This window comes from Lagopus muta, chromosome 1, assembly GCF_023343835.1.
Source record: "Lagopus muta isolate bLagMut1 chromosome 1, bLagMut1 primary, whole genome shotgun sequence".
NCBI classification, from domain to species: Eukaryota; Metazoa; Chordata; class Aves; order Galliformes; family Phasianidae; genus Lagopus; species Lagopus muta.
Genome location: NC_064433.1, coordinates 160,527,558 through 160,552,293, shown reverse-complemented (window position 1 = coordinate 160,552,293; position 24,736 = coordinate 160,527,558). Strand labels below are relative to the sequence as shown.

The following is a 24,736-nucleotide window of genomic DNA, read 5'->3' as shown; positions in this document are numbered from 1 at the left end:
ATCCTTCTACTGTGGAATTATACTGGAAGTATAATAGAACTAAGGAACAAATTCATTGAATAGTATGACTAATTGCAACATAAAGAAATGAATAATATGGATAAATTATAGAATCATAGAATCATAGAATCACCAAGGTTGGAAAAGACCTAAAAGATCATCCAGTCCAACCGTTCACCTATTCCCAATAGCTCCCACTAAACCATGTCCCTCAACAATGTAGCATGGAAAGGGACCTTGGTGTACTGGTGAACAGTTGGCTAAATATGAGCCAGCAGTGTGCCCAGGTGACCAAGAAGGCCAATGGCATCCTGGTTTGTACCAGGAATGGTGTGGTGAGCAGGACCAGGGAAGTCATCCTGCCCCTGTACTCTGCATTGGTGAGGCCTCACCTCGAGTACTGTGTTCAGTTTTGGGCACCTCAGTGCAGAAAGGACATTGAGGTGCTGGAGCAGGTCCAAAGAAGGGCAACAAGGCTTGTGAAGGGCTTGGAGAATATGCCCTACAAGGAGCAACTGAAGGATCTGGGTCTGTTTAGTCTGGGGAAAATGGAGGCTGAGGGGAGACCTTATTGTCCTCTTCCAATATCTGAAAGGTGCTTGCAGCAAGAGCGGGGTTGGTCTCTTCTCACTGGTGACAGGTGACAGGATGAGGGGAAAATGGCCTCAAGTTGTGCCAGGGTAAGTTTAGGCTGGATATCAGGAAAAACTTCTATACAGAAAGGGTTGTAAGTACTGGAATAGGCTCCCCAGAAAGGTAATTGAGTCACCAGCCCTGGATGTGTTTAAAATCCATTTGGATGCAGTGCTCAGGGACACGATTTAGCAGAGGGTTGTTAGTTAGGGTAGTACGGTTAGGTCATGGTTGGACTTGATGATCTTTACGGTCTTTTCCACCCTGAGTGATTCTATGATTCTATTCTATGATTCTATGGCTCTGTGAAGCAAAATTCTTTCTCACAGACTCATGGGACTTGTTGGAAGGCTCAAGCAACAGGCAAGAATGCTCTGACTGGCCTAAGTTTGATTTTCAAAACAGAAAAAGTTTGTAAAATATCAAAATCTTTTATAAGGATAAGAAAAGAGTTTATTAAACTATAAGCTTCTTTAAAAAAAATAATAAAATTTCACACAATAACACAAAAAAGTTAACCTTACGTGCTCAATGTGATTTGAATAAAATCTACAAGTATTTGTTTTAACAGTACCCAACAGAAGACAACTTAAGACTCTCCTGTTGCATAATCAAGCTTTTCTGGAAACTGAACAAGATATTTGTATCCAATATTTGTCTGTCATGACCTTTAAAATCTTGTTCAGAATAGTTGTTGCAGCCTTCAAAGAAAAGTCTGCAAAAAGCAGAAAGAGTGCAGGTTATACAAGAGGAAACAAACCCAAATTACAAAAAATACCTCACTTAAATTTACTTCTGAGTAATTTGCTTTTGGGAAAGTTAGATCTCAGGAAGAAATATCAAAACCAAGAGAAAGAGAAAAATATCCCTCATACTTGTTGAATAGCTTGATGAACAGCGGCTTGCCAATAGGCAGTTTCAACCAATAATCCATTGGAAGATTCAAGAAGTAAGACAGTTTTTTCCGTTCTGAAGTTCACAGTTTGAATAAAATATATTAATACTCTTTTACTCTGTTTGAAGATACGTCAATAAAACAGCAGCAAGCTTGGTATAAGCACAAGACAGAATTCAAGAAATAGAATTATTCTTATAGAAATAGAATTATTATTAGAGTTTCCCAATACAACACAGTTGAAACTTCAGATATCTACACTTAGATGTCCATACACAGACGAATGCCACATGTAGTTAAACTCCTCTGCTGAACTCCCATTTTTCTCTGATTGATTCTATAGATCGTTACAACACAAATGGAGCGACTAGGGCACTCTAGGATACATCATCATTACCAAGTAGGGACCCAATTCACAATCTTAAACACGAATATATAGTACACATTCAGTGTACCCCACCTGGCTTCCAAATGCCAGCACAAAAGAGTGGGAACCTCTGAAGGAAATGTGTTTATCTGCAAGTACTGCATACATTTGTCTAATACACAAAGACATCTGACGTGTTGTGAAAGTAACGCAGAATGCTCAATGGCTTACTTTATTTGAGAACTTTTCTTCTTTTTTTTTTTTTTTTTTTTTTTTTTTTTTTTTTTTTTTTTTAAAGAAAGCTTGTTTGTTTTTGGCCTACAATTTTGAATAACTAACATTCTACTTTCATCTTCCTCTTTTTTTGCTTAGGAGAAAGGAAGTCTCAACTGAAAAAATGAATCAGAAAAATAAAAACTAATGCCTTTTTTTTGTTTGTTTTGTTTGTTTTGTTTTTTTAAATTAAAGATGAAAATATCAGATTGTGACATACCTATTTTAAAGTAGTGCTAAATCTGTGTAACAGTATGCTTTAAAAATTCTGCAAATTTAAATATCAACTGATATTTATAATTCTTAAATTACCAGAAACTACTATTGACCTCAGACCTAACAGTAGTCAGACGATGAGTTTACTCCCTATTACTAATTAAAGAAATACAGTTGAAATGACAGACATGGTAATTCCTTCCCAAAAATTTAATCAATCAATCAATTAATTAATTCAAATTCCAGAAATTCCTGAGATGGCTTACTTCTGCTGTGTTAGATTGGAAACTTATTTGAAATAAGTTGTTTCCTAACACATTCACTGCCTGTTCACAGCATTTATCAGAAGAAAGCATCAACAGGCCTTTCAGGTCCTTCTGTCCAAATGCTGCAAATAAAGGGTAAGACCAAAGAGAAAACATCTTCTACACAGTTGAAAGAACCTCTTGCAGAAGAAAAAAGTAATTCTTACAGACAATTCTTTTCAGACAGACAGATAATTAATTTTCTTCAATTATTTGTCTGTACATGCAGAATTCCAAGCAGTATCCACTCATGAGTTATTGTCTTCTCTGTTCCTAATCAAAAATTGAAGGACAGTAGTCCCAAATGCAAAACTGTTCCTTGACAATTCTCAAAGTACTTGAAGAAAATGCTGTGATGCACCAGTTGACAGCTCTATAAATGTCAATTCTTGGTACACAGAAAAATCAGTCATTACTTGCACTTCAGATGAGTGGGCCCAAACTGACAATACAACAGCATTCTTTTGCACTCAATTACCTTGAATGAGATTGACAGTCTTTTGAATTTTTCAGTCATGGACAAAAAGAGGCAAGGCCATGTCCACATCTAAAAGACATCTCATCTTCAATAATGAAGAGGTACTTCTGCTGAGCTAGCAAGAAGTTCAGTGAAGACAAGTAAATTAACTTCCTAAGAAGTCAAAATTCATTGTGACCAATACCTTTTGAAAAAATGGTCTACAGCTACAGTCAATTCATCAAAAGTTGTAGATACTGCAGACCTTGAGAAGATGCCTGAATAAGTCCAACTATTTTTTGCTCTAATACTTAAAAGATATACAGTAATATGCAACTCTTTGATGGGCCTTCTAAAATTTTGTTGCAATGTCAAGGACTGTAATTTCTAAGCCCTCTTTCCCGGGCAGGGAGAAGAGCTTTGCATGGATGATCACTGAGTTCATCTAGAATGGCAACAATTTGAATGTTCTCCTCTATAATAAAGTAGACCAATGAGATAGATACATTCCATCAGGTGAGAGCTTACAGCTCAAAATTTGAATCCTGATTTTCTCTGCATTCTCTGAGGAATGCTGTTATTCTTCTCAGTTGAACACAAAGATAACATAACTGGTACTTTTCTCAAGGAAAGTGTTGAAAACTCAGTAGCTCACAGCAGCTTTTCATCATACAGACATGATTACTAATATTGAATAGGTGGCTAAGCATCATCTTAATAGGTGGCTAAGCATCATCATCTTGAGATAAGAGAAATGCAGGAAGATTTTCAACTTCATTTTTCTCACTTTTATCAACAGTTGTAGAAAGGACAAAAGATAATATAGATTTAATTAAATTTTGTTTCCTAATACTTAACCAGATACAGATTTGGCTTTGGTACTTTACTAATTTTCCTAAATTGTTTCCCCCTGCTAATACTAAAATATTCTTAGCAATGAAATGTTTTGTCCACACAAATGTACATTTGCACATTTACATGAATCTTAAATAATATTATCAGTCTCTGCATTTAGATAAGGTGTGCTTTGCTCATATTAGTTACTCATTTATGGAAAGAATCTCATTAGGACCAAATGGCCAAGAACTGCCAAGTGTTTCAGCTAACCAAAATATCATAGGCCATGTTATTAGATAAAAAAGAAGGATGAAATGGTATTCTCTGTCGATTTATAAATACTGTGAGGGATGCTACTCATGAATAGGAAAGAACTTTGACATAAAAATACTTCTCAGCAAGTTCAATATTACTTCTGGCTGTAGCTTTTTTCTCAAACTAGGATCACCAATCCATCTTGAACCAAAAATATGCAAGTACTCTTGCTGTACTTGCTGATAATCCTTATGAAAGATCCAAAGTAGAATATCCTTTGTTTTCAGCCAATAAAAAAATAGATATATTGAGGTTTCACTGAAAATACAAAAATTAACATACTAGGGCTTCTCATAAATTCACCTTTCAAGCAACAGAAATGTTAGTCAACTTAAAATTGAAAAGGTCAGTTGTTAGTGTCAAATTCACTTGCTACAAAGCAAGCCTATACATATCAGGCAGATAATCAAGGCAAATATGCCAAGTAACTGACAACTGTAAACTTTTGTCTCATTAAAACACTGTCAAATTAACCACTAGGTCAATGTCATCGTTATAGAAGTTTACAATTGATTCACATGAGAAGCCTTACAAAAAAAAAAAAAAAAAAGCAAAAAAATAATAAACAAACCTAGCTAGCATTTTTACAGTCTGAAAAAGAAAAAAGCTTTTTAGATGAAAGTGTTCAAATGCAAGCTTAACTCCAAAAAATGTGAAATTTCATTAAGTTTCTATGACCAGAAAGCACAGTAAATGGAACATGTTAGCTATTTGCAGAAAATTTGAAATCCTCAATAAATCCAAAGTAAGTTACCAGATTATTTAAGTACTCTAATTGTAACATATAACTGTCAGTTTTAAAAATTCTGCTTTCCTCTGTATCAGAGGACAACAAATCCCAAAACAAGGAACAATACAATTCTACAATGCTGTAACTAGGAGAAAATTATTTGTTTAATATCAGAAGAGCAGTCCTAGAAAAATGATTACTGCACAGTTAACAATCCAGCTGAAGTTTCTGCACTGATTCAGTTATCTCATCAGTGCTACCTCACTAAGGGAGTTGAGCATCATTGTACATACTAAGCATGAATGCACTCATAAGAAAGAGCTAACTGCTTAGAGAAAATCAGCTGTAACTATTTTTTATGCTGTACATCAACTGTCTCAGCTGCCATTCATACTGGTATCTATCTATTTATCAAGCAGGCTGCTTACCAACAGCTGTTCACAAGGGACTGTAATATTTGAAGCTTATTCACAAATGTTGATCTAAAATAGCTATTAATTGTTTACATGCTTACAGAACTATAGAGGTCTTTATGCATTAATTTCTAAAAAATGTGAAAGATGATTCTTGGCTAAATTAATCGTATGTACTCATTTATTTTCTATGAAGCAGCAGATACACTAAGGACTGCTTTTACTGCAGTTTTGGTGTGCTTTTTAAACTATACAGAAAAAGGATTTAAAGCTTTTTTTTTTTTTTATAATCAGATCCACATGTGAATATATGCAACTCTGAAAATCAAAAGGAATGAAAATAAACAAATAAACAAAACAAAAAAAGATCCAGAAAAGAAAAAAAAAAAAAGAAAAAAAAATGCACGAAAACCAAACAGACAACAAAAAAAAAGCAACCAAATTCCCAAATTCCTACTGCCTGCTATCTCCAGGATGCTAAAACACTGAGCAAAAATTATACTCAATAGACATGTATTAACTTAAACATAATTTACCCTGAAATCTAGATGAAACAGATTCCAAAGGAAGAAAGACATACAGCAGATTGCATACTTAAAACTAATGCTAAAGAACCATTAAGATTCTTGCAAAAGCACTAAAGGTAGAAACCCATTACTGTGAGAAACTTGTGTCTGGTCTGCAGGTTCAAAAGCTTCAGAACACAGGAAGGAAATTTGTTGTCTTACAATGTACAATTTCCCTGTGCAGTCCCTTTCCAGACCAACTACAACTGAGGCTCAAAGTTCCTTCTATTCTTCCTCCTGACACACATTCCCTCCTTCAATCCCTCTTTCTCACATTTACTGTAAGCAGAGCCTTATATAAAGGACAACAAAACTGCCCAAAAGTGAATTTGTCTCATCACTGGAACTATTTCTTGCTATGGCAACAAGATTCTGAAAAATGACTTGCCATCAGCTCTCACATGGGAAAGAAAAATGGCAATACCTATAAACGAAACCTTTCAAAAAAGGAAGTCAACTATCTCTTCGCCAATCAAAGTAATCCACTTTCCTTTAATCTTTTACTTAATCTTCCATTGACCTACGCTCAGCACAGACATAATTTTTATTCTAGAACGCACTTCAGAAAACAAAGTATTTTGGTAGTGATTTTTACAAAACTGGAGACTAAAGAAAGGCAGTTTATTACTCAACAAGTTATATTACAATTTGATATCTAGACTACTAAAACGACTGAGAAAGCAAAAGCAATTTTTACTATCAGACATGAACTGTTTAATACAAAAGGTGACAGTGGAGTAATACAACCATTTCTTCCAAACTGCAGATTTATCTCCTGCCACTGTGGCAAAATTCAGAATATGATACGAAAAATTTTTCATTCACCCAAGTTACATGAAAATCAATACGAGTTACTATTCACACTAATAGAATAATGACTTATAAAGATTGCTCAATTTTACTGTAAAACTTTGCATCTTTCTGTATTTCTATATCTCAACTGAAGCAAACTGAAAATAAGGTGAAAAGTTCTTTGCTTTCGCTGTGGGTGAAGGCAAATAAAGTGAAGAAGTAGATATGAAAGACAGATTTCATGTTCATTTAAAAATTATTTTTTAAACACTGCTAAAAGTTCTTGTTTTCTATGAATATTTATATTTAATTTCAAGCTAATATCATTAGAGATTAGATACTTTTGCATTTAATACATAACTCACGCTTTACTTTAAAAGGCAGTATAACTTTAATTCAAAAAATCTGTAAGATTTGGGTAAGCAGAAGAAAGCAAATTCAACCACAACATCATTATGTTTCTCAAGACTGAATCTTCCAATAATGCATTTTCAAAGATTACATTTTAAAAAATATTCCCAAATTGAACCTTTATTTAAAACAGTATCTCTTCTTCTTCAGTATCCCTTTTTGTAATGCAGAAAAATATATAAAGCTATATAAAAATATATAAAACTATATATACATAAAACTATATAAAAATATATAAAATAATATATAAAACTTGCTTGTTGTAAAGACTATTGGTGCAAAAAATTGCTTACTTGCAGCTGAACTGAGTTATCCTGAAGTCCTTCTACGATAGGAGAGAATCTATCAACGTTTCTTTCCTCTGCTGCTGCTGTTATAGCTTCCAAAATTTTTTCAAGGCTATACAAAAATAAAAGCATTTCACTCAAGAGAGATATTTAACCTTCTTGTTCATTTGCCATATTAAGAGTCATGCTGCCAGAACATTCACCTATTTCAATTTTAGGGTACAAATGTAGAAGGTTTAAGCATAGTTTACTTTGGAGACTTATGTAACCAAAGAGTGACTACTAGATTACAATGGCTAAAACACCTTAAATGCAATGTTAAAAAACTTCTAGGAAAAAAATGGCTGCAAAACTACTTCCATCTAACCAGTTCATTCATATGCCAAAAAAGAAAATTCTTACCAATACAACCATAAAAAAAGTTACAGATAAAGGTATTTTCAAAAATGACAACACAGTACAGATACTACTTTCAAGCATTAGTCGAAAAATTCAGTGTATCATTTAAACACAATTATAATATTAATCATCCCAAAATTACCTTACTTTATCTGGCTAAATGCAGTACTTACATGCTTTCTTCTCCAACAATGCACATTGCAGAAAGGAGTTTGACTATGTCTGTCATCATATTAGTTTGCTTGGGATCAATTGCTTTGATCAGCAACAAAAGGCTCCTCTCTTCTCCCAGAATTCTTTCCAATCCATACTAAACAGAAGAAAAATACTTATAATGAGAGTTGGAAGAAAACCAAATGATAATATTGAAAGTCCAGTACAATATGACAACAGTTTCCTTGAGCATATATTTCAAATCATATTTAACTCTTTCAAATAAAAAAAAAAACAAAATTAAATGAGGGAAAGGTCAAAACAGGTCACTCATTTTTTAATGAGAGCAAACATCAGTATCAAAAGTTTATACTATTATGAAAGCAGGCTTCTGCAAATCGATGTGGTGGAAGTTTTTCTAGTCACAGCTGACCAACCCTCTGCTTCTCCAAATTACACACACACTGACTGATCGTGTACAATATCAGACTGAACAGCAGTAGAACAAACTTCCAGATTAAAGAAAATCCCATACCTTATTATTCATGAAGGCTCTCAAACACTGTATAACCTTATGCTGGCTTCTCTTCACAGCTTTGTCCTGGCTGATTAGATTAAAGAAATATATTATTGTAATTAAATGCTGTATACATAATAATAAAAACTATCAATTTTAAAGAAAGTTATCCTTACTGCTTTGTCTCAACCAGTCTTTCCAAAACATCCAACAGAAGACCCAGACCTTCTCGGCCGAAGTTTTCTACCCAGCTAGGGAGAAAGGAAGACATTAAAACAATTGATATTTCAAATATTAATTAAAATAAATGAAATTTTTTAGAATAAATAAAAGCAGTATAACTTGATGATTTTATGACCTAAATTTGATCTTTATTCAACAGAGGATCAAGGGGCATTGCCTTCACTCCTTGGCCCAATTAGATTACCTTAAAAAAAACCAAAACATTAGAGTATCTAATGAAAATTAGAGAATCTAAACAACAAATGGTAAAAAAGGAAGAAAATGCCTACAGAAAATACAGAAATGTTTCCCTGAGATATGAATGCATGTGAATACTTTCAAGAGAACAAAACAAAAAATTCAGTTCTGACCAAAGCTAACTTTCATGAGACTAAGCCTTGGCAAGCTGTTTCTACCAGACAACTGCTTCACTTTTCTGTTTATTTTTGGTCAAAATGGCTTGATACAACAAAGTTCTACTCTTCATTGACTGCCTGCATTACTGCAGCCATCCCCTGGATAGCACCTCTTGGTCTTGCTGAAACAATGTTTGATCAATTACATAACCCTACATTTCACAGACAACACTAACATTTGTAGTCATAACAGAAGACATGTCCTGCCTTTTATACGCCGCTGTGAGTTAAGGGAAGGGGATACCTGAAGACTCTTCTCTTCCCATAAGTGACAGGAAATATTTCCTGACAACTTTAGTTAACTTTCCATACTAATGTCATAAAATTTTAGATTGCTTACTACTAAAAAAGACAGAAATTCATTTCATAACAGGTCTCTCTTGACCCTACTCTTTCTTTCTCTTCCATGAAATTAGCATAGTGCATTTAACTATTAACTGATTACAAAATCATAATCAGAACATAAGATACCTAGCATGATACAGATGTAATAGTTTCTATAATCACTAAAACAAAGATTCTGTTGTGGGTGTTGCAGCAATAGTTTCTGTGAATTCTTTACAATATTTTACTTAAAAAGCTTATGCTAAAGAAACCCTTGTCCTGTATTCAAAAAAAAAAAAAAAAAATTGTCTTTCATGTAAAAACTAAATATCCATTCTGAAAAATCAGAAGTTCAACACCCCCAAAAAGTTTATAAGAATTAGGAAAAAAACTACTGTTCACTGCACTAACATTATATGTTTTCTCCATTGCATTAGGTCCAGCCAGCATGGGTTCATGAAAGGCAGGTCATGCTTGACCAGCATCTCCTTCTATGACCAGATAACCTGCCTAGTGGACAAGGGAAAGACTGTGGATGTAATCTACCTGGATTTTAGTAAAGTTTCTGTTTCTGTTTCCCACAGCATTCTCCTGGAGAAGCTAGTAGCTCATGGCTTGGACAGGTATGCTCTTCACAGGGTAAAAAGCTGCCTGAACAGCCAGGCTCAGAGATTGGCAGTGAAAGGAGTTAAATCCAGCTGGCAACCAGTCACTAGAGGTGTTCTCTAGGGATCAATATTGGAGCCAGTCCTGACCAATATGTTTACTGATGATCTGGATGAGGAGATTGAATGCAACCTCAACAAGTTTGCAGATAACATTAAGTTGCAGGAAGGCCATAAAGAGGATCCAAAGAGCCTGGACTGATGGACTGAGTCCAGTGGATGAAGTTCAACAAGACCAAGTGTCAGGTCATGCACTTTGGTCACAGTATGCCTGCCAACACTACTGGCATGGGGCAGTGTGACTGGAAAGCTAGGTGGAGGAAAAGTATCTGGGGATATTAATCAGCAGCTGGGTAAACACAAGCCAGTAGCATACTCAGCTGGCCAAGAAAGCCAATGACATTCTGACTTGTATCAGAAATAGTATAGCCAGCAGAACCAGGGAGATCTTTTCTCTGTGCATGGCCCTGGTAGGACTGCACACTTCAGTGTTCAGTACAGAACACTACAGTGTTCAATTTTAGGCCTCTTACTACAAGAAAGCCTCTGAGGCACTGGAGCCTGTCCAGACTATAAAAGCAAAAAAATGGGTGAAGGGTCTGGAGCTCAAATCCTATGAAGAATGACTGAAGGAACTGGGATTCTTTAGACTGGAGAAAAGAAGGCTCAGGGGAGACCCCATCACTCTCTAAAACTATCTGAAAAGAAGTTAATAGTGAGACTACGATTGGTCTCCTCACCCAAATAACTAGTGATAGGACAAGTAGTAATGGGCTCACATTGCACAAGGAGAGGTTCAGGTTAGCTATTAGAAAAACTTCTTCTCGGGAAGAGTGATAATGCATTGGACAAGCTGCACAGGGAAGTAGTGGAGTCATGTTCCCCAGAAATTTTCAAGAAAAGGGTAGATGTGCTACTTAGGGATAAGATATAGTGAGTATGGTAAAGATGGGGCAGTGATTGGACTAGATGACCTTGGTTTCCCAACCTCAATGATTCTATTATTTACACACTATTGAATGCAGTGGGTAAAAAATTATGTATCTGGGAGTAAAATTTATTTGTTGTCATAATACTTTATTATTATTATTTATATTACATTTGAAGAGTAATCAGAATTTTCAGATACACCTATAATAGTGGGACCTCATCAGTGACAAATAATAAGTCATTCTACTGCAAATAATACAAGGTAAGATGCAGAAGCTCTTTTGAAAGACAAAATATTTCCATTCTCATTGCAGGAGAGGATTACAATGTTCTTTCTATTTGCTAGACACAGAACTATAGTGGACTTATTTAAATTATACACTAGGATCAGATGCTTTTATAAGTTTTTCATGTAAATGTATAAATACTTTAAAATAGATTTTCTCAGCCAGGGTGGTTTGTTCTGAAACAGATCAGGCAAACATTGATCAAGTATTTTGAGAATAACTGGCTATATCTGATCTAAAGATGATCCTACTTGATGTTTCTTACCATATTTTGTATTGGGTGAAATTGTACGCAGACACTTTATCACATGCCCAGCAGTTGAAGAGGCTGGGAATGATTCAGTGTGTAAGATACCATTGTGTTATTATTGCCCTTTCCTTTGCTTTCACAACAGAATAACAAATTACTTGCCCTATACCTGGAGGCAACACAGCTTTTTGTCAGCCTGATAAAATACCAAGGTAGCTGTCAGTGTCCCATTCTCAGTGCATTTTTAAAAAGTTCTCTTAATGGAATTATCTAAGTTTCTTGCAACTACTATATGAAAGAAGAATAAATAGATCACCAAATCACTTTTCATGAACTGTTTGTAACTATGAGATATTTATGTCCCCATTTATTCACCTCAAGAACAGTGATCAAGATCAGAGGATATATTTTGCTCTAGAGATTCTTTCCTTAGAGCCACAAGCTGTAATTTCAGTTTGTTTCCTTTGTTATTGTTTTGTTTTAAAGTACCAGGATAAAACTATTCACTATCACTTGATTCTTATCTTCTCTGTTAATTAAAAATATGCTTTACAAAAACAATATTTGCAGAAGGTATATAATCAATGCAGAAAAAGAAAAAAAGATATAATCATTCATTAAAACATACACATTCATTAAGTGGAAAACCTTGAAATGTGCACATCTAGAGATCCATTCATTTTAATCCATGAAGAAATAAGAATGTGATCAATCTTTGCAATATTTGTTAATGATGTTCAAATTCTGCATTACCTGACAGGATTACTAGTTAAGGACACACGAAGTGATTCTAAGCAAGTCACTAGTCTTTCATCTGTTGATCCAGATTTTAATTCCTGGATAAATTCTTGTGGTGAAATCTTTCGACTGTTCTTGAGACTTCCCTGAAAAACAGAAAACAAATTCATTTTTTATTTGGCATGTACAGCACTTGAATAAACCATTGATGACTAAACTTTGGTTTTGATCCATAAAATGTGGGAAAACATTATATTTTAGATCTAAGTCTGCAACTATTTGTTGTCCATACACTGTTTATGTTGAATGCTGATTACATTTTTGCCAATTCGTGATTAAGTTTATGATTGGTAGTCAAAAGTAGCAGACAGCAAACATAAAAATGCATCATGCACACTTGGTGAAATAGTGTTTTTGTAACAAATTAATTCTGTGCATTGCAAACATTTTAATTTTTAATATTCAATACAAAAAAAAAAAAAATCTGAGATGATCACTGGACAGGCATCCAGGTAGGTCATGGCATTCTTATGGGAATACAGACTGAATAACCAGTGCATCTGAAGAGTATTCAGGATATCACTGCAGTAACATGCTGCAAAACACTTTTTTCTTCAAGATCCTGGCAGCACAACAGTATGAGGCTGGAACTATAGAAAAAAAAGACTACCTTGGTTCTAAGGGATGAAGTAAACACCTCAGGAAAATAAACAACAAACAAACAAACAAACAAAAAAAGAAAAAAAAAAGGAGGGACTTGAACACTTTAAGCAGCAACTTAAGTTCTGAAAGATAAATCCCAGCCCAATGCCTGCTGATGCAATAACATGGTATTTTAAAATAAGAATTTTACCCAAATTTTGCTTTTTGGATTCTGGTCTTTTTTGGTGGGTGGGGAGGCCAATGGGGACCTGAGGGCACTGAAAAGAAAATGCTATGACAAGCTAATGCAGTGCTATAAAAGCAGTTTTATATAGACAAAATATTTCCTGTACTTCCTATTTTAAGCAACATAAGCTAAAAGACAATTGCCTCAACTCATCATTAAATCATTAAATGAGAAATGTTGCTTAAAGTAAATTCAAAATATTAATGACCTTTTGGGAGGACACAGAATATCCAGTGTTTTAAACAAAACAACAGTCACCCTCAACAAAAGCAGCCATAGAATTTGCAGTTAAAATTAAAAATCTAAGAAGCATTCACTATACTCTTAATAGTATTCACTCCTTCACACTTTTTTTTTTCAGGGCAGATGGGGATGAGGCATGCAACCTATATTTGGGTTGACCCAATGGAAAGACTCATTTTGCTGGGAGCTGAGGTATAGTTATGATATAGCATTAAAGAGAGTTACTTAATAATACTTTATTATTATATTGGTTATACTGTGAGGCTGATTGGGCTTAAGTCAAGAGTTTAAGTGCTGAAAGTTGTTCTTTCCTGTTCCTGGAAGCAAAGCACAAAAAAAAAATTCTGAAAGAGATGAGATTAAAAATTAGTATGACTGGCTGACAGATTAGATGGCTCACTGGCATTCAGGTGGATCTCAACAGGCAGCAGAAACATGCAGAGAAGGATCTCATGGAGTGCCTCAGCAGGAAATGCAAGCGATTATTACTTCCCAGGTGCACTGACATATGCTGGAGTCCAAACAGTCAGAATCTGACTTGCAGAGCTCTTGATGGGAACTCAGTTGACCACAGTGGAAGAGCATCACCAGGTAGTCAAGGGAGTTGAACTGACCTACTCAATCCAGCCACAGGAGTTCTTAGTGGGCCTACCCAAATTCCTTAAAGGTGGTCATGAGAGCTCATTTGAACACAACCAGACAACTTGGGCAGTGCATTATTTGTGAATTTTTTACTGTGATAGTGAACACGACCAGACTTACAGCATCAAACTGTACATCACTCAGGATCTAAGCTCGCTGTCCCCGGCCCCAGGGATAGCTGAGAACAAGCTGGAATGCAGGGAGATTCATTTTCTGCCAACTACTTTGTCTTTTTCACACAACACCTATTCAGATTCTTTCTGGATCCAAGAGTTACCACCAGTATACTCCGGTAATGTTAGGAACAACACACCACCTTCTTAAAAATACATCTAATTGACAAGAATATTCCATGAAAATCTTTTCAAGCCCTGGATCTAAAACTGAAGTGCTTCCAAAATCATCCTCTTCACCAAGATAGTAACTTACATTTCCATCAGGCAAGCAGCTGAGCTTCCCTATAAGTATGGCTGTGTTAGAGCTCCACAGAGATGAGGAAATAACTGAAGAGAATCTCTAAGCCAAATGTAAAAGATCTCAAAAAACAAATTAAAAAAACTCATAACATTAAGAAGCACATAACAGATTTGATAGAATATGAAAGGTAAAAGAATGTTGTATAAAACTCTACAAATTAAATGCCTAAGGGGGATCAGTGACAAGGATTGCTGTTCTATTATTCAACAGCGTGCATACTGAACACATCCATCCTGGTACAATAAATGCCCAAACATTTTAAGACAAGACAGTACATACTCCTGAGTCTATGGAATTTGAGTTACAGCTGTGACAAGTGTAGGTAATCTAAGTCACATCTCTGGTGTAACAGTGGGTCAGGGGTGCAGCTGTGTGCAAATGCATGCATTCAGTTCCCTGTGCAGTTCTGGATCTCCTCAGCTATTCTCTGCATGGATGAGATAATGGAGTGGCTAGAGACAAGATGACCAACTGAAATCCTAGCAGCCGTCACAACAAAACATTTAACTAAATGTTACAGAAGTTCTTCTACACATGGGAATTTCAAAAAGTCCCAGAAACTCTCCTGGCAGCTCCTGCTGTGCACAGACTAATTGATAAGCACTACTTGTATGCCTAAGCATATGGATTAATATCCTGGGTGGAGAACTTGTCATTTTCATTGACATATCCCAGCAGTTCTTGCTGTAAAACTGACCAAGCTGGATACAGCTAAGATACTTATAAATAGTTGGTAAAACAGCCTTCTTTCAATGCAGAAATGGTCAAGTAGGAAAGTCATATGGACCAGATGTACAGTTAAGATAATTAGAAGGTGTTTTGAAAGTAATAGCAACATGTAGAGAGGTCGCAGGGAAAATGAACCCAGCCAGACAACAAAAGTTTATTAGAATGACAACTCAGGAAGTCTCATCTGACCCATCCAAAGACACTATCATAGGCAATGGAGACCTGCATCAACATCCAGCCTCTCTGTTTCACATTCACTTCCCCACCTGAACATTATCTTGTGCAGATGACGCCAATGAACTGTATGAGTGTGTGCACAACATATCCACAGTACCAAGTACCACTTATTATTCACAGTTATAACACAGTTCTGCTACTTAATAAGAATATGATGCATCTGCCACTGCTCAAGTAAAATGAGAACTGTAGCTGATATCAATTGTGAAACTGATTATATTAGCTATATTTCTGCATGGGAAAAGCTGCTTAAGTTCAAAATGCTTGAATTAACCGAGAAACAGGAAATATCTTGAGGCATCAGTGCCTCTCAAAATTTAATTGCTCAACTGAAGAACAACTGGTCTGTGAGCAGATGCAGTATGAAGTCAGCATTAATTAATTCAGTTACAACATTACAAGGGAGTAAGCTGAACAACAAAAATGAAATCTTGCGAAGAAAACTCACTTTAAAAATCCAGTCTGTGTATGTTTCACATACAGAGAAGTGAAATTTACTTTGGTAGATGAGGTAGCCTTTTAATACAACTATGTTCCCTCTTCTGGAGGCTGGTGGCCCTGACTATGGCAGAGGGGTTGGAACTTGATAATCCTTGGGGTCCCTTTCAATCCCATTCTATGATTCTCTGATTCTGAATGCTTCCTGATAAATACGACATGATACCACAGGAAACAAAAATTTCACTTAAGATTTTCAAACCTTTATGTTTTGAAGCAGTATGTGATACATACCTCTCAGCTGATATTTTAAAGGAAGAAATAAGGCTTCATCTAAACACTGTACATTACAAGAAAACAAATACACAATAGCAGAATATTCTGAAGTGCTTCAGAAGAATTATTCAAGCATGTAAATTATATTATTGTCCAAATTTTTAGTAAGTTCCCCAGACAAAGAGGCTTTACATGCTCAAAAATTCTTCTACAGGGAGCTTCTTAAAGCATTAATAAAGGCTGATGATGACAGCATGTTTACGAACATGTACAGAAGCTTTTGTTTAGCTAACTGTTTAAGAACTCTCTAAGTAAAAAGGAATCAAGGAGTATCAAACTATGCCTGTCTGCAGAACTTAAGTTACTCAGAAGTACATTCCTTGGTCCTAAAGCGATGGATTCATTCTAAACATGTCATATATGTGAGGAGGTAGGTTACAGTATTCTATACATAAATAAGCAACTATATATATATATAGATCTGCCAAAACCAGTGTGATCTCTAGATATACCAGTAATAGAGCCATTCTTTGTAAACGTTGGAAAAGTGTTCTGCACTTCCAAGAAAGAGAAATCCTGATACTGAAGCCAATGATGAAGCTTCGGTTACAGTAGAATCCACTGATCACTAAAGGCTCTTTCATATTCAGTGATTTATTACAGTAGGGACCTGTTCTCCATTTCAGTAGTGTTTATAATAACAACTGCTTTAAATGAAGCCTGGTGAGGACTCTGTAGAAGGGTTGTAAGCAAATATACTTTGTACCAACATAAGATAGCTTAGTATGTGTCTCATTAATAGGAACAGAGACGTGAGATGGGATCAGTTATACATAACACTCAGGCACATATTCAGCATTTCAGCTCATCTGAAAAGAATTCACACCCCTTTCCTCTAGTGAAGGTACACTGAAAGATTCTAAGTGCAGTACAGCGTGCAAGTGCACTATTCCCCTAAGATATAGAGGGCACCTGGTGCGTCCAGTACACTTGAGGCACTTAAAAACATGCTGGCAACAAAGAGTTTGCAAGGAGGATGGTGGGAGACCATGAGTTTCCCGTCCCAACAGCACCAACACTAAATCATATTCATCTGCAGGACTACTGTATCAAACAGCTGAATTTATACATCACAGAAAAGCTCCTCCCAGTTCCTCAGAAATCTGAATGCTATTTCTAGTAAAGATATAGCAGTAGTAACATAGTTCAGTAAATACAAGAGTTTCTCTTCATGAATTATTCATCAGAGGTCTCACATAGCACGAAGGAAGACAGGTGGGAAGTCAGGGAGGGGAAAATGGAAACAATATTGCTGGGGCAAAACAAAAGTGTGTTGGAACAAACCACTGTCCTGGAGGAGGAAAACTGACCTGTCTTCTTCAACAGAGTACCCTGTATGGCTGCTCTGTGCATAGTGCTATAGGCTCCGCTAACAAAAAACACATGATGATAACAAAAAAAAATCTTTATTGCAAATGACATTTGAAAGGATCAATGAAACCTATTCATCAGCTACAGGCTTCAGTTCTTTGCAAGCAGTAAGTGCTAGGAAATCAAGAGCCAGCACAAAATCTTCTCTCTCAAGAAAGGGAGTCTTAACACTATCATCAATATGGCGAGGTTTCAGTAACATACACAGATGCAGCAACTCTGCACAGCCATCCATGTTCTACTATTAGTCACTTTTTAGATCAAACAATTTAGCTCTTAGAACGACTGTGGAGGCTTGGAGTATCAACAACGTATAAACCTAGGTAATTTGTTCTGGGCTGAGAAATACCAGGGGTGTTGTATCTGTGGCCTGAAGTTTCCTGATTTTCTGTGAAATATCTCCAAAAAAGAAAAATTGACTGACTTCCCAATCTTCCAGTACTAAAGAATTTTTATGCTACAGAAGGACTAGTAGCTCTCAGGCTCATCTTAAACAATATCCGTTCAGTTTGGCCCTGCACTAGGTATCTTTTATTGCAGCTTGTAAACTTATGAGATAATGTCCCTTAAAAATGTTTTTATCTGAGAAATAAGTTAATCAAAAGAAAGTAATATGCGTACATTACTTTTCCTCTCTAGTAGTAAGGAAGGTAAATGTTAAGTCATTTTTCATATATTTCATCCAAATGTACGTACAGACTTTGAAGCAGTGCTAATGTATTGCATCACCATTTCTTTTTTGGTATTAAAATCCTTTTCTCTCAATGGCATCTTCTTGTCTTCATTTAAATTCATATCTTCCTAGAATGGAAAGAGAAATAAAAGAAGTTTTGGCATCAAGCAATAGTTGTTTAACCATAAAATACTGATTATAAAAAGTAAAGACACAAAAACATGAACCTAAGCAACTGAAAGTTCTTATACAAATAGCTAAGTTAGATGTTATTTAAAATCACAAAGAAGTGTATCTACCTTCCTCAGCAAATCAAATTGAAAAAAAAAAGCAACTGAGCCAGGATAAACGAGTGCATCACAAACAGAAGTAGCAAAACCTCTTCTCAAAAATCACTTTAAATATTGAAACATATAAAGCTGGGAAATGCAATCTCCTTTTTCCCAAGGGTAGTTCACAGAATAATATTCACTTCTACAAAAGGCGAGGACCAAATTCTTGATGTCTTCATCACTAAAACAACACCTTCAACTGCTATCAAAACCAATGTCACATTTCATGCAAACATAAACCCAAGAGTCAAAAACAGCATTTTTGTATGCAGAACCCCATTCAAAGCCACAGAGCAGCTATTCAGCGACAGTTCTGACTCATGAACTCCTAGTGTTCCAAGCCTAGGAATGCTCTGACTGTTACAATCAGTTCTACATTTTGTGACAACAGACATTTCCTTTCATGCTGTAGGTTAAAATGGCATTTGGAAACAATATATACACAAATTTATGTATACATTTAGCATTATTATGGTCAACCAAACTTAGGACAAATTACTGCAGTTATTTTCAGCTGAAACTCATTGCCCACTGATGGGGTATTGTCTCACAATCTCAATATCAAAGCTCATTTCACCTACTGAAGAACCAGTGACAGAAAGCAAACAAATTATTCTTTCAATTTTAAGAAAGCAAGTTGAACATCAAAATTTAAAGATCATTGAAACTTGAACTTCCTTGTCTTTCCCCAGTTTTCATATGGAATAGAACAAGGTCAAGCACAATTTCTAGAAATATTTAGCTGTTATAAATCTGAGCTGTAAGAAGTTGCAGAAAATGCTAGACCCTTTAAGCTGAATTGCTTCACAGCAAAATCAGGGCAATTTCATGTAGATTCTGTTTTGTTTTTCTGCTCACAAATGTCATCATTTCCTTTCCTGAAGGACTAGAGAAAGTTTTCTCACTTAGTAAAATAAGCTTTTTTTTTCTTTGCTTTTACCACAAGTGCCAAACAAGTACAGGGTGCATGCTGAAAAAAGTTCTTTGACTTAAAATATGATAATATCACAGTCTTTTGACTCTGTGGCAACTAGCTCATGCATTCATGCTCCTTCCCATATCAAAAAATTAATGCAAAACAAGTTTGTCTAAACAAGCTGAAAGAAAGGAGGCCACACATACTTCAATCTTTTCTCATAGCTGTTCTATTCTTCAAAGTGCTGTACTTCTTTGATCAAAAAAGTTCAGAGAGAAACTATCATCTTATGCCAAGAACAAAATTCTAGCAGTACATAAGGACACATACTCTTGACACATGCCTTTTTCTTCATTTTGATAGTCACAGCGTACACTTACATAACACGTTCGTTATGTAAATCTCAACAGTTCATCCATCTATTTTTCTTCATATTACTACAGTTCCTATCCATTTTACATGAGAAGAACTCCCTTGAGAAGAACTCAAATGTTCTTAAATCTTTTATTTTAGTATTTGTCTGGATCTGGAAGAAACAGATCAGCACTGTGTTTGCCCTCCTGACTACCAGAATCCATGAAAAAAATTGACAACTGCCTTGTGCAATAGCTGAATACTGCATTTTGCCTCTTAGTAAACCAAATGTTGGGGCATTATCTTGAAAATAAATGCTACATTTTCTAGATTTTTGTTGATAGTGATAGTAAACAATAAACCACTATGATTTACTTAATGATAGGCAACTTGGCTAATTCATTCAAAAATGCTGCACAAAAAAATTTAAAAAAAAAAATCAAGCCAAAATGTGTGCTTTTAAAACACTGTTGGGATAATGTATAAGACTTTCATATGTCTGGGAACAAAACAAGGTGGGGGTAAGTTTTCTGTATTTAACATTATGGAAAAAAATAAAAACAAAATATATTTAAAGCTGCTTGTCTTTATTAAAGCTTTCATAAGCAGCTACAGCTTTTTTTTCAGGATGAGAATGAGAACAATCAACCACACAAGGTGAAGTCTTTAGGATGTCAAAAATCAAAGTACTAAAGATGGAAGGCTAAAAATTTAATTTTTAGTTTTTAGGGTGGTTTTTTGGTTTTTTTTTTTTTGTTTGTTTGTTTGTTTATTTGTTTGCTAGCCAGGAAAATTTTTAGCAGGAAATTACATAATCAAACAGGACTTCTAAAATTCATCAGGGAGTTCAGACATTAATGTAAGGTTTGGGAAAAAAGGATTTAGGGACAACGTGAAAGGCATTTAAAATAAGAAACTGATAAGGAAGTTCTTTCTAATTTACTTCTTCAAAATTTTTTTCAAAGCATGTAAAGTACTACAATTTTACTACAATTGTAAATTCTAAACAGGTGCATGAAAATCTTTATGCCTTGGGCTAAAAATTAGGAAGAAAAAATTGTCAGATTGACCTTACTGTTCTCTCTAGTCTTTTCCTTGTTATCATGTACAGGTATCTCTCATTTCATACAATAGTATAATTTAAATCACTACCATCTATTAAATGCTGAACAACATATCTATGAAGACTCTTATTACCAGGCAGCATATCCTTTATGATGTGCACGTGACAAGCCATATTCTAACAACTAAAATAAAGTCCATCTTGATATTAACGAACAATTTTTTTTTCTTGCAAGTTCCAATAAATGTCTTCAGGATTTTGTGCCTCAAAATTCTTTCCACAGGTATACAGATGTATAGCAATACTAACCTCAAATGAAAACATACTTTACATGTATATTTAATAGTGCTAGCTGGATTTTATTCAATATTTCAACTGTATTTTTAAAGCTTACATAAACAGGAATGTTAAGAACACTGAAACCAAAATATTCAGTAAAGCATTTTGCAAATAAAACAAAAAAAAACATGCCTAGGTCATTTTTAGCCTTTCCTGAAACTTACCACATCTTCAGTACCTTGCTTGTAAAATACCATAGATTTTCTTTCACAATAAAATTGAAATGTGCGTATATGCTATATAATGGAGAAATTAAATTAAAAAAAGTTTCATGTTTGCCTGTAGCTATTACATTCCTCTGTTTAAAGTAGTCTTGCTCTTTTCAGTTTTCTGGAAATAAAACTCCTGATCTTATTGAGTAATGAAGTGAAAACAAAGGCCTTGCTTTTGTTGCAGAAAATATCCAACATCTAACCATACTGTAAAAAAAAAAAAAGGCAAGAAACTAAGAAACTTATCAGTACAAAACATATTGCATAATCCTAGATGTAAGGGCAAGTTCATTCATAGGAAATATTATATTCTGCCTGCATGTGCAGTAAGAAGTCATCTCTTGCTTTTTTTTGGTTTGTTTTTTTTTTTAAACAAAGGAAACATCCTCGGGTTCTGAATGAGACAGCTGATGTGGTTGCCAAGCCGCTCCCCATCGTATTTGGAAAATCATGGCTGTCTGGTGAAGTCCCCGGTGACTGGAAAAAGGGAAACGTTACTCCCATTTTTAAGAAAGGGAGAAAGGAAGACCCGGGGAACTACGGGGCTGGGGCAATCTTATACTTAATTATGTATTTATACGTACTGGGGGAAGATCTCCTGGACACCAGCCCTGCAGAGAAGGATTTGGTGGACAAGTAGCTGGACATGAGCCAGGAGTGTGCGCTTGCAACCCGGAAAGCCAACTGTGTTCTGGGCTGCATTAAAAAAGGGGTGGCCAGCAGGGAGAGGGAGGTGATTGTCCCACTCTACTTGGTTCTTGTGAGGCCCCATCTGGAGTACTGCATCGGATCTGGGTGCTCCAGCACAAGAAAGACACAGAACTGTTGGAATGAGCCCAGAGGAGAGCCACTAAGATGATCAGAGGGCTGGAGCATCCCTCCTATGAGGAAAGGTTGAGGGAACAGGGATTGTTTAGCATGGAGAAGGCCCCGAGGAGACCTCATTACAGCCTTCCAGTACTTGGATGGAGCATATAAACAGAAGGGAAAATGGCTGTTTATGCGGATGGATAGTGATAGGACAAGGAGGAATGGTTTAAAACTAAGACAGAGGAGGTTTATGTTAAATGTTAGGAGGAAGTTTTTCACACAGAGGGTGGTGATGCACTGGAACAGGTTGCCCAAGGAGGTTGTGAATGCCCCATCCCTGGAGGTATTCAAGGCCAGGTTGCTTGGATGTGGCTCTGGGCAGCCTGGTCTGGTGGTTGGCAACCCTGCAGATAGCAGGGGGTTTCAAACTAGATGATCATTGTGGTACTATTCAACCCAGGCCATTCTATGATATGATTCTATGATATGAAACACCAAAACAATAGAATTTCACAAATAAGAAGTATTCAACTGCTTAAGGAGGCATGTCAACTGTGGCTTAGGTTTCAACTCGAATCTTTTATTTCCCCTCAAATCATTTTAAGTTATTCTGTAGGTAGGCGATACCTCTTTGGAAAATATGAGTCAATCATTTCACATGAATACCTTCCTAACAGCAATAATCACAAATGAAAGGAGCAAGTAATCATCCTTGACAATCTGGTATTATGTATTCTTTCATAATTCCGTGAGCAAAAATGAAACTTTTTCATAATTTCAACCACCAACAGGACATTAGTGCACACAATGTGGGAAAAATTAAGCAATATTTATCCAAGAAAACCCAAAAAGTAGCATAATGTACTCAGTGAGGTTTCTGATTTTAGAAGCTGTTCCCTTCAGTACTGACCAACTGATATTTTTCAGCAAAAGTATCTCCAGAAAGCTTGACTTCAACAACGAAATTACAAAAATTACTATTCTCTCAGTCATAATTCTCAACGGTAGTACAAATATACCTTCAAAACTAAACACTAAAGAGTACTAGGAATTATAAATTCTATAAGAGCACTCCTCTAAGACTACATTTAATTTCCTCCACAACCTAGTCAATAGTAGCTGATGTGGGCTTCACAGGAGACAAGTAATTATTAATTTCTGTGAAGAAATTCTGTGAATTTCTGCTTTTCCAATCTCACTCTTTTCCCTAAAGGCTGTTTACTTTTAAACAGTTGATCTTCCATTCCCTAAAATATCATCAACTGTGTTAAAAAAAAAAAAACAACCAAACAAAAAACACCAGTTGAAGTGGTACCAACATCACATGATCTTTCTGGCAAGTGACCACTCGTTTGTAGCAGATCAATGATGACAGCTATAGAAGAAACTACACTAAGACTGCATGCACCTTGTAGAGAACACATTGACTTAGGGGCAAGAATTCCAAGTCTTTTTTGTGCAAATATTAGATTGGAACGAAACCCTGCTGTGGCATTCAAAGGCATAAAGCCCCTTTATGTTTCAAGTCATTTTAAAAGCAAGCAGGATTCCCCTTCTTTCTCCTCATCAAAACCTGTTGCAGAATCTCACTTCTAATAATCAGAAGCCTTTCGTTTCCATATTAAGTATTGCAGGCACACAAATCTTGTCAAAAATTAAAAGGCTTCATTTTCTTTGGAAATGGTCCAGAGAACAACAAAAATAGTAATTCAGGTGAAGATCATAATGCATGCCGGCATTCTTCAGTGAAAAAAGACAGTATAAGACACCTACCATCATTTTTTCAAAGAGCGCTATGATTTCTCTTTCTGACAGGGGTTTTGGAACAAAATCTTCCACATCAGTAGGTGTAGACGACCCATCTGTAGAGTGTGACTGCTTCATATGTGGCAGAGCAGGTCTTTCCTTTTTGCTCCCTGGAATTCTTATACTGGCAAATCTGTCCAGCTGAAAACAGAAACAGAATATTTCACACATTTTCCCCATTCTGTGTACTCCTAATTAAGATGGGTATTCTTGGAGTCTCAACATTCTGATTTTTCTGTAGTAACTTACCTGTTTCTTAACTGCCTTAATTAAAGTGGTTTCTTAAGGATACATATAATGGTAAGTTGCTTGGCACTTCAGTAGCAAATAAGAATTCCACTAAATTATGAAGATACCACACAGAACAGAAAAAATTTTGAGGAAAATTGTATTTACAAAACCAACTAAGGATTTATGAAGAGTTCCTCATAACCATTACATGTAGAATATGGAAGAAAAAAAAGTAGATTT

At 35.6% G+C, this 24,736-nt stretch overlaps 1 protein-coding gene across 1 annotated transcript in view; it reads right to left on the bottom strand.

Annotated features, from left to right (window-relative positions):
* Positions 1–24,736, bottom strand: part of DIAPH3 (diaphanous related formin 3) — a 249,057-nt gene that overhangs the window by 184,990 nt on the left and 39,331 nt on the right. Inside the window, exons 4-10 of the mRNA XM_048932696.1 lie at positions 24,233–24,406; positions 18,457–18,561; positions 12,414–12,544; positions 8,743–8,817; positions 8,585–8,654; positions 8,070–8,206; positions 7,504–7,609 (exon numbers count right to left, since the gene is read on the bottom strand). Of these exons, the coding sequence (XP_048788653.1) occupies positions 7,504–7,609; positions 8,070–8,206; positions 8,585–8,654; positions 8,743–8,817; positions 12,414–12,544; positions 18,457–18,561; positions 24,233–24,406 (798 nt within the window). The remainder of the gene's footprint in view (positions 1–7,503; positions 7,610–8,069; positions 8,207–8,584; positions 8,655–8,742; positions 8,818–12,413; positions 12,545–18,456; positions 18,562–24,232; positions 24,407–24,736) is intronic.